The 17285-nt window shown below is 36.5% G+C and overlaps 1 protein-coding gene across 8 annotated transcripts in view; it reads left to right on the top strand.

The window, feature by feature from the left end:
• The window catches only part of LOC100919025 (protocadherin-11 X-linked), a 559214-nt gene that overhangs the window by 430309 nt on the left and 111620 nt on the right, over positions 1 to 17285 (top strand). For 6 of the 8 annotated variants that reach the window (XM_031944703.1, XM_031944704.1, XM_031944705.1 and 3 more), the window contains one exon: positions 10565 to 10588. The exons of the other annotated variants lie outside the window; for them this stretch is intronic. In XM_031944703.1, coding sequence (XP_031800563.1) covers positions 10565 to 10588 — 24 coding nt within the window. The remainder of the gene's footprint in view (positions 1 to 10564; positions 10589 to 17285) is intronic. 8 annotated transcript variants of the gene reach the window in all.

Genomic DNA, 17285 nt, shown 5'->3' on the forward strand with positions numbered 1-17285 from the left:
CTAGAGAGGAATTTCAATAAAGAAATGAGTTGCCCTTAAGTACTGAAATACAAACTTGAAAATATGACAATATAAATAGGATATGTATGTCCCTCCATACGTGTAGCTAGCTGTGACTCCAGTCTAACCCTGTGTGCAATCTGCAAACAAAAGTCATGTACCGACACTCCCTCCACTTTAGTTTTGGCTCCTAGTCTTCCCAAGTTGAGGAATTTACCATCAGAGCAGTAGCTGACTTTGGTTCCATGTTAATCCTCATTGAAGGCCTTTGACAATGTGGCTGAAAACACTATGCTAAAAAGCATGGGAGCAAGCAGCACACAGCCCTGCTTCATTCCACTGGGGACTCCCCCTGGAAGGATGGGTACCAGACACTGAGGTCCTTTCTCAAACATGCCGATATGGAGAACTCACACAGGGCAAGCGCCCACGAGGTGCTCAGGAAAAGGGCTACCAGGACACGCTCGAGGTCTCTCTTAAGAACTTAAGAATCAATTGAGTGACCGGGGAGACACTGGCACGGACCGCCCAGCATGGCGTGCCCTCGTCAGAGAAGGGGCAAAGCAGAATTGAATGAGCTCAGAAGAGACGTGAGATGCGCTGTTAGAGAGTCCTCCCCAAATGTTCATAGAGACTATCTGCAGCAGAGTTTTCCAATCTCATTTTGGTCTGATCAGCCAGAGTTGGGCATATTGGAGATTACAGGGGTCCTCCAACTGTGCCCGCGGGCCAGATGCAGCAGCTGAGGCCGTTTATCCCCCTCCCCCAGGGCTATGAAGTTTATTTATTTAAAGGCCCACAAAACAAAGTTTTTGTTTTTACTCTAGTCCGGCCCTCCAACAATCTGAGGGACAGTGAACTGGCCCCCTATTTAAAAAGTTGGAGGACCCCTGTAAGACTTGCCTCCTGTAGCTCTTAGTATTCGGCTTGCTCATTTTAGCATTTTTTTTTTGGTTTAATAGCTTAACATCTGTATGTTTTATCTCGGTGATGAGATTGTAGCTCCTCCTTCAAGGTAGAGACTCAGTGCCTGCCCATCCTGCACCTGTCTTGTCTATTTCTACCCATTCATTCTCCAAAGGTAGCAGGGAGGCCCCTGGGATTAAGCATCTGTCCCCTGCAGGTCTCAGTCTCCTTATCTCTAAAACAAAGAGGTTGGACTATGATCTCCTCGGGCCCTCTAAGGCCCAGGTTGCTGAGATAATGGATCTGCCACTGACTTTGCCTTCCCTTATAATTGCTCTCATTTGTATAGAGTGTTAAGATCCACAAACAATTTATAAACAGTATTTCATTTGATCCTCATAACAACCCTGTGAATTAGGTGCAATTATTTATCCCACAGATGAGGAAATCGGGGGTTTAGTGTGGTCAAGTGACTTCTCAAGTTTTTGAGATGGAATCCGAACCCAAATTTGGTTCTGGCCACAATCCTGCACTGCTTTTCTGCGTTTGTTTTAACTAAGTATATAAACTTGGCAGAGTCATAGTGACAGATGTCACATCCAGGCTATATGAAACTAATCCAAATGCTCTGTGATCTCATCCATTTGAGTGCTCCCTTCATAGAGAGAGAGAGAGAGAGAGAGAGAGAGAGAGAGATGACAAGCTTTCTCAACCTGTCCTGCTACTGTCCATGTCCTCATCTAAACCCTCTCTACAAGGCTTTTCCAGAAGGTCTAGGGGCCTTCCGCTAGATCGCTTGGCATTGCTAATTGGCTCCCAGTCTCTCCATGGGTTAGTCACTGATGTCACTACAAAACATCTCTTTGGTTCCATGTTTATCCTCATTGAAGGCCTTGGACATATGGCTGAAAACATTATGCTAAGGAGCTCATCTCTTTTTTTCTGGTCATAGAGTGTTTGATGATATATTTAATGCTATTTTTCCAAATCCCTATTTACTTTATCAGTGAGGACTTGCGAGTCACCTATGCCTTTGACTTCTATATTATGCTTTAAAACTCACAGAGCCCTTTACATCTGTTATCTCATTTATGGATTCATAATCCATAAGGAAATGCAATTCATTTCTGCCAGTCATATGGCCATTGTGGTGCTAGATAATGATCTCACATGTGATGAAAGTCAAGGATTTAATTTTATTTTCTTTGCTGGAAATCTTTTGGGAAGTTCTGTTGGGTTTTGGGGGAGGCATGCCTTTTACCACTATGATGCAATAAAAAGAATCCTGGGCTGAGATGAAGGACACTAGCAGAGTCCTCCTCTTTCATTGAAAAGCAATAGCATCTCTACAAAATTACCCTGAGATCCCCAAGATTCACTTTCCTCCATAATCCCTGCCCTGCTACTTCTCAGGCTGAGGCTTTGGGGAGGCTTCAGGGAGAGAAAATAAGTGAAAGGAGAAGTGAATCACAAAGAGATAGGTAAAGGTCAGCAATTAATATCAATTAAATTGTGTGCAGGTGCCTTTTAAAATGCATTTTATGTGCTTATTTTCCACAAACCAAAAATTTTTAAAAATTAAAAAACAACATCAGGTTCAAATTTAAGCCTATATCTAAGTCATATAATTCATTAGAAAAGTTTGCCCTGAGATGTGACTATAAATGAGTAGGGTGGCTTTCCAGACACTGGGTAGTCCTACAATGGATATGGGATTATGTTAGGCACAGTATCCCCTAGGGATGCTGGATTTTCTTTAAAAAAAAAATCCTAGAATGTCCTGAATTGTCCCTCCTTACACATCTTGGGATCAAGATAATGCATCAGTGGGCAATGAGTTGGAGAAACCACAGGTTTGAAGTTTGGTATTAATTTGGAATAATGGATTTCTTGGTTGTTCCGTGAATTCCCAATAACCCCTGTTGAGACTCATCTATGATGTTTGGGTTGATTTGCATTTTCTCTATAATCTAGCAAATGGTATGATTCTCATATTACAGATGTACGGAGACTGATGTGTAGAAATAGGGAAACTTCTCCCAAGAAATAGATGATTACAGAGCCTGAATGAGTCTAAGCAAAAGATTTGTGGGGGTTTTTTCCTTCTATTATGGACCAAACCTATCTGAACCCTATTTTAGTTCTTGGTGGGATACTCTCCTGGTCCAAATATGCCAAATATGCTATTTATATTCCAAGCATCCATGAGAACCATTACCTTGATTTCCTAGGCCTCCCAATCAAAAAGTACAGATGATTCCTAAGGTAGGAGTCGTTTGTTTTCATTCAGGAAAACCTTTTAGCTTGCCTTTGCAGTCAGTTAATGTGTCAGCCTGATAAAATAGTCCTTTGTACTCCCAGTCCTTTTCCTGTGCATCTAAGCTCGTATTTAAAAAAGTTTGAAATAATATGCTTCTCCTTTTCATTTCCTCTTCATTCTCATAGCATTGTAGTTTTATGACTTGTTCTTGGCTGACTTAAAATATTGATTTTATAAAATAGAATATCCTCAAAGAGGATTAGTTTATCTTCAGTAGATTGCTAATTGATTTAAGCCACATAGAACTTGTCTTTCTTGTTGATTTCTCCACTCCATAAATTCCATCTTTCCATCTGACAATTGTGATCTACAAATCATCGAAATGTATACTTAAATGTCAGACCTTCGTTCCATGTCATCCTTTTTACAATGGCTAAGACCTAATCGATCATTCCAAACTTCCTTTTCTTTTCAACTTTGACTTCATTTTCCAAGATCCTCCAATGGCCTCAAGATCAGTGGTCTGAAGTGACTTAAAGAGATGTTTTCCTGTCCATTCTTTAATACATCATTTCTTCAGATGTTGAATTTTTCATCAGCAGCCTCAGTCATCTATGTTAGACCATGAATTGAAGATATTGACCATCACTCACATCACTAGTACTCTTTGTGTGTGATCAACTGAGTGTCCTCAGTAAACCAATCCTAGTTGTTGAGATCACATGATTAGATTTTCCAAATGTCAACATAGAGTCTAAGAATCACATCCGTAGGAATGTTCTTGAATGTTATTTGACATTCTCAGAGCCATAGATATTTGATTTGCACAATACACCTTCCATCTTGCTTCTGCATTTCAGTGCATTTTGTATGAATACTTTTTTTTTTATAAACATGTACATAGAACAAATTTGTTTGACGCACTTAAGTATTGTCCTACCAGCAGCCCTTTGTTGAATGACTGGGTCGGGGGAAGGGGGGATGGTTGCTGCATTCAGAGTTTACTTTAACCAAATTGGTAAATATAACACCATATTAAGATTTTATACAAAATTTGAATGGAATGAATCAAGTGTCAGACTTGATAAGATTTTGATGACTTGGGAGGCCATTTGAAGGTTATTTTACTATGGGAAAGAGAAATGATATTTGAAAACTTTAGTTTCAACCAATTTATAAAATCCATAGATTACTGAGTTTGTAAATGCACATTAATATACAAGAACAAAATACATAATGGACCATAAACAATTAAATTCTATTAATGAAAGAAAAGTCTCAAGTGGGTCAGTTAAAAAAATTCTATTATAATTGTGTCCACTTTTGCTACAAGGGGATTTTAATGATCATCTCTTTTTCCCTTACCACAACAGATGTTTATTTAGCTATTGATAGAGCAGATAAAATAATCTCAGTTGCAGAAGGCATGGGAAAATTTTTTCAAAGTTGTTTAAATTCAAAATAATGGCTCTGAAATCTGGATTTTAAGTAAAATGGAATACACATGTCTCAATATGTTTGAGATACTATATCACTTGAGGAAATGCAAAAGTAATTATAGATTAAGGCAGAGAATCAAATTAAGTTTCACGGATATGCCGATTACAATTTAAGATGTTTTATTAGTGGACAGACTGAAAATCTCCCTGTTCAAATATATTTATTCCAAGTTCTCATCAGTGTTCTAAGTGAGATCATGATAAAAGAATGTGGACTTTTAAGTATTTATTTATGATCCTCCATACTCTTGTCTGAGAATGGTGTTAGTGGGAATTTATTTTCAATCTATTGTATCTTTTCAGAAACTTTTACCACTGAAGAACAGATTGAATATTACAGGTGTGAAATATCTGAATGTTCTGGAATTCTTTTAAATGAGTGCTTTGGCTAGCTCAGAAATGTATTTGAAAAATATCACTTTTATTATATTTTCTAAATCAAATCCCCAAAGTCATGCATTAAAGCAATTTCTTCAAATAGTGTCTCACAAGGTTTCCATTGTCTCAATGCCTTGAGCATTGTGCTCTGAACACCTTATAGAGCTAGTTGACAGTTGAATTGAGCTTGGGATATGTAGTAGGCCATGGGAGCATCCATCCTGGGCTAAGAGAGCCGAAGGATCTCCCTTTTCTTCAGATGCATTCCTCAGGTCCTTCTTCTCAACTTTTCTCTGAGCTTCACTTTTGAATTCAGGTCATCCAGTGAAAGGCTGGCCTAAAATACCTTAAAGTCATATTCCCTCTCATATATGGTCCAGCACTAACTACTTGAAAATAATAATGTTGTAGATATGGTAACAGTTTAGAAATTTGATTGGTGAGATTAAAATATCTGAAAGAAAAGAATGAGGAGTACTTCAGAGTCAGTTTCTTTGCTCAGTTCTCCGTCCTTCCTCAAGTTCTTTTATTCATTTGGAGAAAGGGTTGTTCTTATTCACTTTTATCCACCTATATAGGAAACCAGAGGAGGTATGTTCTGTGAGACTCAACTTGAGATAGCAAAGGCTGTGATCGGTAGTTTGTTCCAATGGATCTCTATCCACTGTTCACTCTGTAAATTCGTTTAAATACTTCACAGTATTAATCCCAGGAAGTTTCTCTGCTTTCTTTCCCCTCTCCCTCCCATCCCATGCCATTTCCTCCTCTTCCCTCAATCTAAGACACACTCACTATTTTACTATTAGGTTGTAAGTGAAAAAGGAAAGAAAATTATTTTTAATGTGAGCCTAAGAAAGTATACTCATCAACCCCCCCCCCAAATGATGCCTGTACTCCAGAACTACCATTTTGATTTATTGGTGTACTTCTCTAGAACTGTCTGACCTTCACACATGATTAAGGAGTCATCATGCCTCCCATACATGAATCTTTTAGATTGATACCATTTACAATGTGTTATACTATAGCCAACCAGTATTTTGGTTCTAAAATTCTTATTCTTACATACACTAGAAAAACAGAACAAGTAGATTATAGTTCAGTGTTATAAAAATCATCCTGATTTTAACATAAATACCATGTCTTCAGGCCTAAATTTAGGAAGGCCCGAGTTCAAATGTGATATCACTCACTAATTGTGTGACCCTGGCCAAGTCACTTAATCCTGTTTGCCTCATCATCTGTAAAATGAGCTGGAAAAAGGAAATGGCGAACCACTCCAGTATCTTTGCCAAGAAAACCTTCAAAGGATCACAAAGAGTCAGACATGACGGAAAAATGATTGAATTAACAGCAATCATTACTTCAGATTTGCATATGTCATTTGAAGAAAATTCAGCTACGCTGACTAGTGAAAATTAGAAATTCAGTAAATGTGGTCAGTGTGGGTGGCTATCTGGATAATTCAGGTGGAAGGGATGCCTTTTTTTTCTTTTTCATAATTTAAAAAAATTAATAATAGATTTTTTATTTTCAAATATATGCAAAGATAGTTTTCAGTATTCACTCTTGCAAATCCTTGTGATCCAAATTTTTCTTCCGCATTTCCCTCCACTCTCCTCCCTTAGACAGCAAGTAATTCAATATAAGCTAAATACGTGCAATTCTTCTGTATGTATTTCCACATTTATCATGTTGCACAAGAACAATCACATAAAAAAGGAAAAAAATGAGAAAGAAAAAAAAAGCAAGCAAACGCCAACAAAAAGATGAAAATACTAGGTTGTGGCTCTCTACATCACAAGGGTATTGGAATTGATGCCTTTTTCTTCAATAGCAAATGTGAGAAGGGCAGAGCTACCATTTGCTTTGTGGTGCTATCCTCCCTCTGTACCCCCAGCCCACATCAGAAATTGTTAAGTCAATGATACAACTGAATTCTTTATTCCTGTACTTAGTAGGTAAAGCAAAAGTAGGACCTTTCAGTTTTCACTTATCTGGGAATGTCAAACTTCCTAGGGACCATGGGTCTTATCAAACAGTATGCTCTGCTGCAGAATGAATTTACAAACTTCCACATCACTTAGATCTCTCCCTAAACAAGGCACCCTTTCTGTTTATTAATCATTTGGGTGTGTGTAGCCTTAATGAACATAGGTTATGCTCAAATAGAATTCAAGCCAATGTTCACTTCTCCATATTAATACACTCTATATAAGTACAGTAACACTACTCTTTATTAGATTGTACTCAAAGAGTCACTAGTGTGGCTTGAATTGGCATCAAGAAGAATTACATTTTTGCATATCTTTTTTCCTCTGTTATACTTATAAGCAGGCTGTTTGTCACACTGACAACTCTATCCTTTGGCCTTCAAGAAAAGATGCTTTGTGCCTCTTCCTGAAAATAAGTAAAGAAAAGAAAAAGCCTGTTTGGAGGTTGGTTCATGATACATGAGCATTTTATTTTAGGTGACATAACCAAAGTTCATTGGATATTATCTGTGCTAGGAAAGGTACAGAGAACAAGACATATCATAAAAGTCTTATGTGAGCAGGAGTCAAAAAGACCTATATAAAAGATCCCTCTATATTTTAGCTTAGAAAATATTAAATTTTCTTAATCAAATGCTTTAAGGAAAACATACTTTTTACAGTTGTTATTGCCCTGTAGTCCTTCTGATTATATGGCATTCTTTTCTTTGAAAATGGGTCCACTAAGAGTATAGTTTAAAAATGGATTGATGCTGAGTGGACCTCTTACTGATCCCTTAAAATTACTAGAAACAGGGGGAGTTAAGGGGCGCAGTGGAGAGAGTACCAGCCCTGAAGTCAGGAGGATCTGAGTTCAAATCCGATCTCAGACACTTACCACTTCCTAGCTGTGTGACCCTGGGAACTTACTTAATCCCAATCGCCTCAGCAAAAATAAATAAATAAATTACTAGAAATGATTGCTTAAAGAATGGATTTTCTGCTTTCCTGTAGCTAGTCTATTTAACTAGGAAGAATGATATCAGTTGTATTTATTGCACTGGTTAGGACAAGGATCAGGAAACAAGAAATGTATGTTTGGTGACCAGTTATGACCACTGTCACACATTAGGTGCTCATTAAACACCTACTGGAACAGATCAAATTTTTTCAAGATTGTTTGCAAAATTAACTCCTTGATTTAGTTATAAGAAAGATTCTGAGCTTTCCTTCCTTCCTTTCCTTTATAATTTAGTGAATAAAAAAAAACTGTTCCTTTTATTTAGGTTTTAGATCAAGGAATATAAAATCAAGTCCAGATAAAGCACAGAACAAATTATCCTAGGCAGTAAAACAAATATGGCTTACCTCTCATAGTTGCTATGATTTCTACAGCAAAACACACACACACACACACACACACACACACACACACACACACCCCTCTAGTTTTTAGTTTGTTCCACCAGTAAATTTGAGAATGAAATATAAAATTACTCTGAAAATATTTACCTTGATGAAACAAAATCTTAAATCATTTCCAGTTTACATTGATGTGTACAAATTCTTTGTCTATTATTTATTCACATATATAACATTATGTAAAATCACTCTATATATGTAGTAGAGAGGTACCATGATATATATACTGGCAAGAATACTGGACTGGAGAGTCAGGAGCCTTGGGTTCTAGTCCCAACTCCGCCACTAAGGTTACATAATTGTTTAGTGGAAGAACTGGGATTAGAACCCAAGGAATATGTCTTCTCTGTGTCCTACAGATGTGTCTAGAACAGTATCATGGATTTAATGGATATTTAGAAAATATTAATGATTATTATGGAGGAAATTGTATGACACTTTATAGCATTAAAAATGTGATTTCTGGATTTTGTGTGAGAAAATGTATATAGACATATACATACATACATATTATTTTTCTAGATAATTATATTATTATATATTCTAGATAATTATATTTCTAGATATACTGTCCACTACTCCTCTTTCATTGAAGCTTCACTTCTTATGAACTTACTTTCCCTCCCACTTTCCTCCTCCTTTGGAAAAAGAAAAAGAAAAACAAAACCCTTATAACCATTAAGACCTTAGAGCTGTTGTAACAAACATGCATTCTGGCCATGTTCAAAAGCATCTGTATCTCATTCTGCAACCTTAAGTCCTCACCTGTCTGCCTGGAGATGGAAAGTATGTTTAATCATCCTTTGTAACCAAAAAAAAAAATCTTTTTAAGCAGAAGCAACTGATAAAGTGACTGTGTCTGCTAATGATCTGCTCTAATAGTCCCCCCTGCCTCTCTGTGGAGTAGCAAGAGGGAAATATTATTGGATTTTCAGTTATTCAGTTCAGTTTCCTTTTAGTTAACACTTGAGTCTTTTAAGATCTATTTGAGTATCAGCTACACATATACCCACAGCATTTTTATTTCCTTTTTTATGGAGTTCCAGACATTTTCTAATCATCATTAGCATTCCTTCCTTGTGACCATTTCCTGTTTCCTGTTTCTTTGGCCTCATTATCTAATTGATAATACATTGTAAAATGTATTCAAACTAGGTTTCTCAGTGGTGCTAGGCCTCCTCTTCCCCAGTTCAAATCTGGTCTCAGATACTTTCTAGCTGTGTGACTCTTGCCAAGTCACTTAACCTGTTCAACTCGGCTGCTCATCTGTAAAATTATCTGGAGAAGAAAATACTGTAGCATCTTTGCCAGGAACACCCCAGATGGGGTCACAAAGAGTCAGACACGATTGAAACAAACGAACAACAAGAAAAATCCAATAGATAGGCGATTTAGGTTTTTACGATAAGGCTAGTGGTCTTATTTCACCTATTTTTTCTAAAAGTTACACTAAAACTCTGAATTCTTTAGGGATGGGTAGGTACTATTATTGACTGGGATCCCCATATTCTCCAATAAAGGTTATTTTCCACTAATATATGGGTTTCTATTAAAGTATCAACAAGCCAAAGTATTCGTGTTCCATAGATGACAAAGAATTAAAAATACCTTAGAATCACCCCTAATTAATTTTAAATATGCATGTGTTCTCAGTGTCTTGTGTGGGTGCGGATGTGAGGGAGGAGAGAGAAAAGGAGGAGGAGAGATAGGGAGGGGGAGGGAGAGAGAATATGTCAACATCTTCTTGAATGATTAAATAACCTGATAGTTTTGATTAAATTTAAGGGTTGATTCAGGCAAATGATAGAGCTATGTACTATAAGCAATTAAAGAACTGTGTCTCAAAACAGCCTAATATATATATATATAATATATATATATATAATTTTCATTATGAATGGTCCCTAAGGGTTGTAACAATTAATGCATCATCTGGTTTTAGGGGGAAAATGTTTTACTGATAGTATTGAATTTTATTGACTATCTCCACTTTCTGTTGCATGCACCTTAAAGGAAGGAGAAAGTCTATTTGTACTGTAGTTGAAAATGTTTGATTTTAAGAGAATATGTTATATAAAGAAAATGTCTTATATATTGAGTTTAACTTTATGAAAATCTTTTTTTAGCTTGCATTAGTGGACTCAAGAAAGGTACAGTATAATCTAACAAACCATAATCATCATGCATGTAACATTTTAAATGACATTGATTTCTGTTCATTTTTAGCTCTTTTGACATATAAATTTATATATTTTTGATAATTCACTGAAGTTTTAACTGCTTGCTTCAAAAGCTTTCCAGTCTATTTTACATAAGATGTCATTTAACAATTATATTATTTTTGGTTTGATTTTCACTACACATACTCCCCCCCCCAAAAAAATGTGTGTAATCTTTCAGATAATCTAATTGATAATACCCATATTAGTGATAAACTTGTAGGTGCCTTTACATTTTAGGAGTTCAAAATATATTTTCTGCTGGGATGGCAGGTGCACTGTTTGATTTTCTTTGCAGAAGTCTTGGAGGAAGATTTCCTAGTAGATTCTCTTTTTCTATAATTTTGGATTTGTATTCAAGCTCGTTTTGTTAGCAAGACAAATCCAAAACAAATCTTCGGCAAGACAAAGCCAAGTTCACCTTATTTGTAGACTGAGAGAAAAGGCTCACTATTTATTTCTCCCTGCACAAATTCAAGGTTATTTTGTAAATCTATATATTCAACTATCATTCTTTATTAAATATATTGTAAGCAGTTAGATTCTTATAAGTTCTAGATTGTATTACAATACAAAAATCTGTTATTTTCAATGTTCTTAATATATCACAAATATGAACTTATTTCTTCTTAGCCTAAGTCACCATTTTCATTACTGTTTCATATTCATATGCTTTTGTTTTAAAATATGGTTGGTTGCTCTGTAGCCAAATAGAAATTGCAAGTATAAGAAACGTGCCTGCCTAAAGGCAACATTGATTTGTGACTGTGAAAAAGACCACCTGTCAAGGCTCATTGATTTGAACATTTTATCAGTACTTCAGAGACATGTTGATATTTTGATTATCATATTTGTCTCTCTGTTGCATTAGAGAATCAGGTTTTCTTCTGATAAGTTGTGCCTTGATTCCGAAGTCCTTATGAATGTTTCTGGCCATCTTTTGAGGACTGGTGGAGATGACCATGATCCTTCCTTCACCATATAAGCTGAAAATAATTTGTTTCATTGATTTCAGGAACATCTGGGGATTGGTTGCATCTTAGTTTTATAGGTAACTCTTCTGGTTTCTGATATAGCCCATTTTCCTGTTCTGACTGTTGCCATCCATATGCACTAGTCTCTTGCATTTTCTTGTGCTTGTGGTCCAAGATCCAAGTGTTGGAATGGTTGGTTCATTGGATTAATGAATATTGTATTATAACACATACCATTGGCAAGTAGCTTCGGTTAGCTCCTTCCCCAGGTAGTTCTGGGGAAGGTATATTTGGCATGGTATATTCTTCTTTGGCAAATTTTGGCCATCCTAATTCACTTCGATTCAATGTGCATTTATTAGGCACCTACTATGTGCCAGATATTCACTATACTAGACCTAGGAGATAGAAAAATAAAACAGACCTTTCCTTCCAGGAAGGTTACATTCCATTATAGGTAAATCATGATTGCACAGAAATATAGATAAAAGTTTATGTGAAAAAAAATTTAGAAATGAGGCAGAAGTAAACAAATACAAATGAGGGTTATAAAAAAAAAAAGGCCTCTGGTAGAAAGGAGCATTTTTAACTGATCCTGAAGAGAGCTAGGGCTTCTAAAAAAAGGAGATGAAGGGGCAAGTATTCCAAGCACACAGGATAGCTTGCTCAGAGGCACATTTAGGATGCAGAAAGTTAAAAGGTGAGAACAAAAAAATAGGCCAGTTTGGTTGGGATGTGGAGGGCATGAGAAGGGAGCAGCAGGAAATGAGTCTAAAATGATAGGATGAAGCCAGATGGTGGATGACTTAAAATAGCCAACAGAAAAATGTATTTTATACTTGAGGTTATGAGAAGCCATTGAAGTTTCTTCAAGATGGAAATGTCACAGTCAGACCTGTGGTGACAAATGTTTATTGAATTGAGTAGAGCCTATATATTATAATATGTACAAGTATGTAATATATAGGTGTCTATATATTAGTTACTTATGTGACTATGGCCATTGTACATTTTTCCTCTAAATAGGAAGAGAATTTAACATATACTTTAACTATTTAACATGTATTGGGGAGAGGGTGGGAGGAAGGAGGGGAAAAGTTGGAACAGAAGGTTCTGCGAGGGTCAATGCTGAAAAATTACCCATGCATAAGTCTTGTAAACAAAAAGCTGTAATAATTTTAAAAATAGGAAGAGAAGAGGTTAGGAATTCTCTGAGGATAATGATTACACCACAAATAGTCTTTCTGTCCTAGGTTATATTATAATGATTTAAATAGAGGCTGAGCCCAATTCATGATCATTTTCCAAGTTATCATGGTGCAAGATACAATTATCAAACTGGAAGCCTACAAAATTCCTGACTCAAACCTGATTAAAATATACTTGGAAAATGTTTAATAAAATAAATTTTCTAAGTCAATGAGCCAACTAGTAGGGATCCGTTTCTATCTGAGTTTGACACAACTGGTCTAAGATATTGCTTTCGGACTTGACATTTCTAACATCCATTCCAACTCTAGAATTTTTGTAAACAGTCTCTAGTACCAGTCAGTTTTGTGGGGGTTGGGGGTTATTTTGGAATCTTATGAAATGTCTTACAAAAGACTGTTTCATAGTCATAACTAATTCTTAAATACCAACACACTTAAGTGACCTCTTGTAGTCTGACCCAGTGGTTTTAAATTGTTCTCAAGATCCATCTAGTGTTTTTCAGACAGATTTTCCCATCTAACTTACATGTCCACCCATGGGCTTGACGTGTAATGTGGCTTCTCACTAAGGGCCCACTCATCTATCTATCTGTTATGGGTGACTAATCTAATGCAAGCCGGGATTTCTTAGTCAGTAAGCTAAGTTGCTGCAATTTCTCAAGGTGCTCCCAGTTTACTGCCAAAGAGACATTTGTGACTGTCACTCAAGGCATGTAGTGTTTTGGTGTAATGAGGTAAAGAAAGCATCCTGGCTCTACTATGGCTCTACTTCATGAAAATTGTCTAAATTGGTGACCATGTCAGTAGATTGGCTTTTCTGTATTTATCTGTAAGACTACTTTTTGTGCACCTGCTTTATTCCATAGCTAAGATGTTTTCTGTTAAAATGTGTCAGTTTTCATGCAGTCACTAACATTTAGGGATTGCAGGCAATAGCGTACCAACTAGGTCTGTCACTTGAAATCATAGTCCTGTTCTCAAGAGAGAGGTTTGATTTCTTCAGGTCAGTTTGTGGCATAGTCTTAAAGGGTTTCACTTGAGAGCCCTGAGTATATATGCTTTCCTCCCTCAAAAACCTTTTACCACTCAGCAGTTAATCCTTATCTTGATAAGCCTTGATGAACGATGGTTTTTCATAGAATTATTGCCTCCGTACTCAAGTATTAACTGAATTTTAAGACTTCATCATTGCAAACTTTTTCTGACATGCAATGCTTAGCTCCCAGCACTTAAAGCTCTTAAAACGGGAACCATTTTATTCTTATTTTTGACTGAGGAAGTAGGGTGAGGATCTCCAGGAGAGGATAAATGCTGTTTACATAGGGATGCAAGGCACAAGGCTATGCTGGAGGAATTCTTTCTGGTTTCTCATTCCCCAGATGCTCTACTCATTCTTCATCACCTGACCACTGAGGTAGAATTCCTAAACAGAGGCATCTTTCCTATTTCTATATAATGGATATGGAGCTAGTCAATCTCACTGTCAGTTAATGACAAAGCTGATATCTTTTGACTAACTATCCTTTTTTCTTGCTCCGGAGCTAATGAAAGGGTATGTATAAATCCCAAAGTGCCAACTTAACAGCAAAATTTAAAAAGTTAACTCTTTCATGTTAAGTTAGCATTATTTAAGATACCAAAAATAAAGTTCTAAAGCAGAAATTTTTAACCATTTTTGTGTCACTGATCCCTTTGACAATCTGATGGGGCCAAGTATCCCTCCCCAGGATCATGTTTTGAAAATTATAAAATATGATGATAAAAGAAACCGATTTTATTGAAATATAGTTATCTAAATATTAAAAGAATAATGTCACATACCCCAGAGTAATGACTCTTGTTCTAAGGTAATATACAGGTAATGATATAAAAATGGATGTTTTATCATTATCATTTATTGTTACTTTCCTGGCCATATCCTCACAACTGTGACCAGACATTATATCCTAGATGATTTAACCTTTCCTTCTTGGAATCCCTTGCTGCCTGGCTCTTATTTTCCCTTGGCCAATTCTGGCACCATATCAAACCATAGTATTCACATTACTAAAGGAAAGTGTGTCAGTCTTATCCTCAGTGGTTCTACTTATCTTAAAAGCTTCTCAGGTACAAATCTCTTCCTTGAACTCTACTCTCCTATATAGGTTCTCTCTCATTATTAGACTATAAATTTCTTAAGCCCAGGAACTATATTTCCTTTCTTATATGTGTCCACAGCACTTACTAATGCTTGATACACACTTATCACACAATAGTTTTTTCATTCACATATTCTTTATTCAAATACTTGAAGACAGCTATAATAGCCCTTTCCCCACCTCCCCCCACTGAGCCTTCTCTTCTACAGGCCTAATGGTGATGGTTCCTTCAGATTGTCCTCATGTGGTATAAAGTTAAAGCCCTTTATTCCCCTGGCCCAAGACACAATTGTTGCCTGAAATTATATTTACTTTCTTGAATTCTACATCACAGTGTTGACTTATATGGAGCCTGTTGTACATTGAACCCACCAGCTCCATTCTCAAACAAAGTGCTGTCTACCATGATCTCCTCACCTCATACTTGGGAAGTTATTTTGGAAACCGGGTATAAGATGACACTAATCCCTATTAAATTGCATCTTTTTGAATCCTGACTTTGACATTTCAAATACATAAACTGCATGAGTGATCATTACCTCCATTCAAGTCATTCCTAAAATGCATATAATTGTCAGACACCATAATGTCAAGTAAACATACATGGGCCCTCCCATGGAGTGTCCCTTTTCTAGTGACATGAAAGGATTCAGGAAAATAAATTCCCTAATTTTGCCATCCTTTAACTGTTGTCCTTTCCTCGATCCGTCTGTTTTCCTTAATAGAACCAAAACAACAATTACAACAACCAAAAATAAAAAAAAAAATAGCTTTGCCCTTTTTGCCTTAGATTTTCATGTCAATTTTAGCTAACATTACGCTTTGTCACTTCTGACATAATTCTTACAAAATTATTTACTGTTTTTTTGTTGATTTTCACTTAGTCATTCTCGATTCTATCTTAGAGACTTTTGTTTTATATTCAAAAAAATCTAAGTTGGGTGATGAATTCCCTGAGCCTCTGAATTCATCTCTAGGTGACTTAAGTTAATTGAGCAAACTAGTAACATTATTTAGGTCCATGAGAATGCTAATTCCTGCCTCAAGAGCTCACCTTTAGCTAACCTGTCCCCTTATAGAGTAAAAGAAGATCTATGTTCAAGTCCTAGTATTTCATATAAGCAGATTGTGCTTCAGGATCACTTCAGCATTATTATGGCTCTTTGACTCTTGTAAACTTTAGTTTCATCATGTATAAAATAGGAATATTAATAATAATTATTATTATTATAGTACCATAAGCTCAAGAGACTTGCTGATATATGCAGATAAGATAATGTAAAGGGGCCTGAAAACTTGAAAGTAATAGATGTTCATTTTTATCAGGGCAGCAAATTGTTGAACTATAGAAAGCTGATGTCAGCTTGAACTCTGGTTGTCCTGATTCCAAAGCCAGTGCTCATTCCACTGCATCACCAAGCTGCCCCAGCCTGTGTCTATATTATTTTTTAAAGATCAGTCTTCTAGTTTGATAATTTGGTGCATTCACATCTGACTTACCTACTGACATAGAGATCCATTATTAAGATGAATCAAAGTTTTATTTTAATAAAAATATTCTCTTTGATAATATCAACTTATGTGACCCTCTTGCTCCTTTTTCTAGTAGGCTCCCAGTCTGTGGCTGCACTCAGCTGGCATAAATCAGAAATCAGCCATTTAGAGATGAAAGGGATCTCAGAGGGCATATCGTTCAACAACTTTACTTTATAGTCAGGGAAACTGAGGCCCAAAAGAAGTGAAGTCTAGCGGGTAGTAATTGACAGAATTCTGTTCTGAACCTCAGGTCCTTCCTCTGACTCCCAACTCAACACCCCTCCCCTGAAGCACAAACTTGTAAATCTTACCTTGGAAAAAAATCTAGAAATGATATGCTGCTTTTTGACTCTCTTGGGCATCATGTGTCTTGTCACCACTGTAGGTAATAAATGTCTCACCTAAGATGTGCCATGATGCAAACTTTGAGGCTAAAAATGGCTCTACTTTGGGGGCCTTTATAGCCACTTGCTTTCTGTAGAAGAAATCTATGACCAATTAGTTCTAGTGACTCAACACTCAGCATTATACATTAAGCAGTTCATCAATATTAAAACAGAACTTAGGAATCTTGACTCCTAAGCTCCTCCAGCAAGAGAGATTACTTTTTGTCCCCAGGGACAAATACAGGTAAAAATACATGGATTTTTCATTTTGCCTTGAAATCAAGCAAGGAACACACACACACACACACACACACACACACACACGTATCTTAGGAATAATCTTGACTCCTCAGAGAATGCTTTTCCCCTGGAGAAAGGTTAGG

This window comes from Sarcophilus harrisii, chromosome X, assembly GCF_902635505.1.
Source record: "Sarcophilus harrisii chromosome X, mSarHar1.11, whole genome shotgun sequence".
Taxonomy (NCBI): domain Eukaryota; kingdom Metazoa; phylum Chordata; class Mammalia; order Dasyuromorphia; family Dasyuridae; genus Sarcophilus; species Sarcophilus harrisii.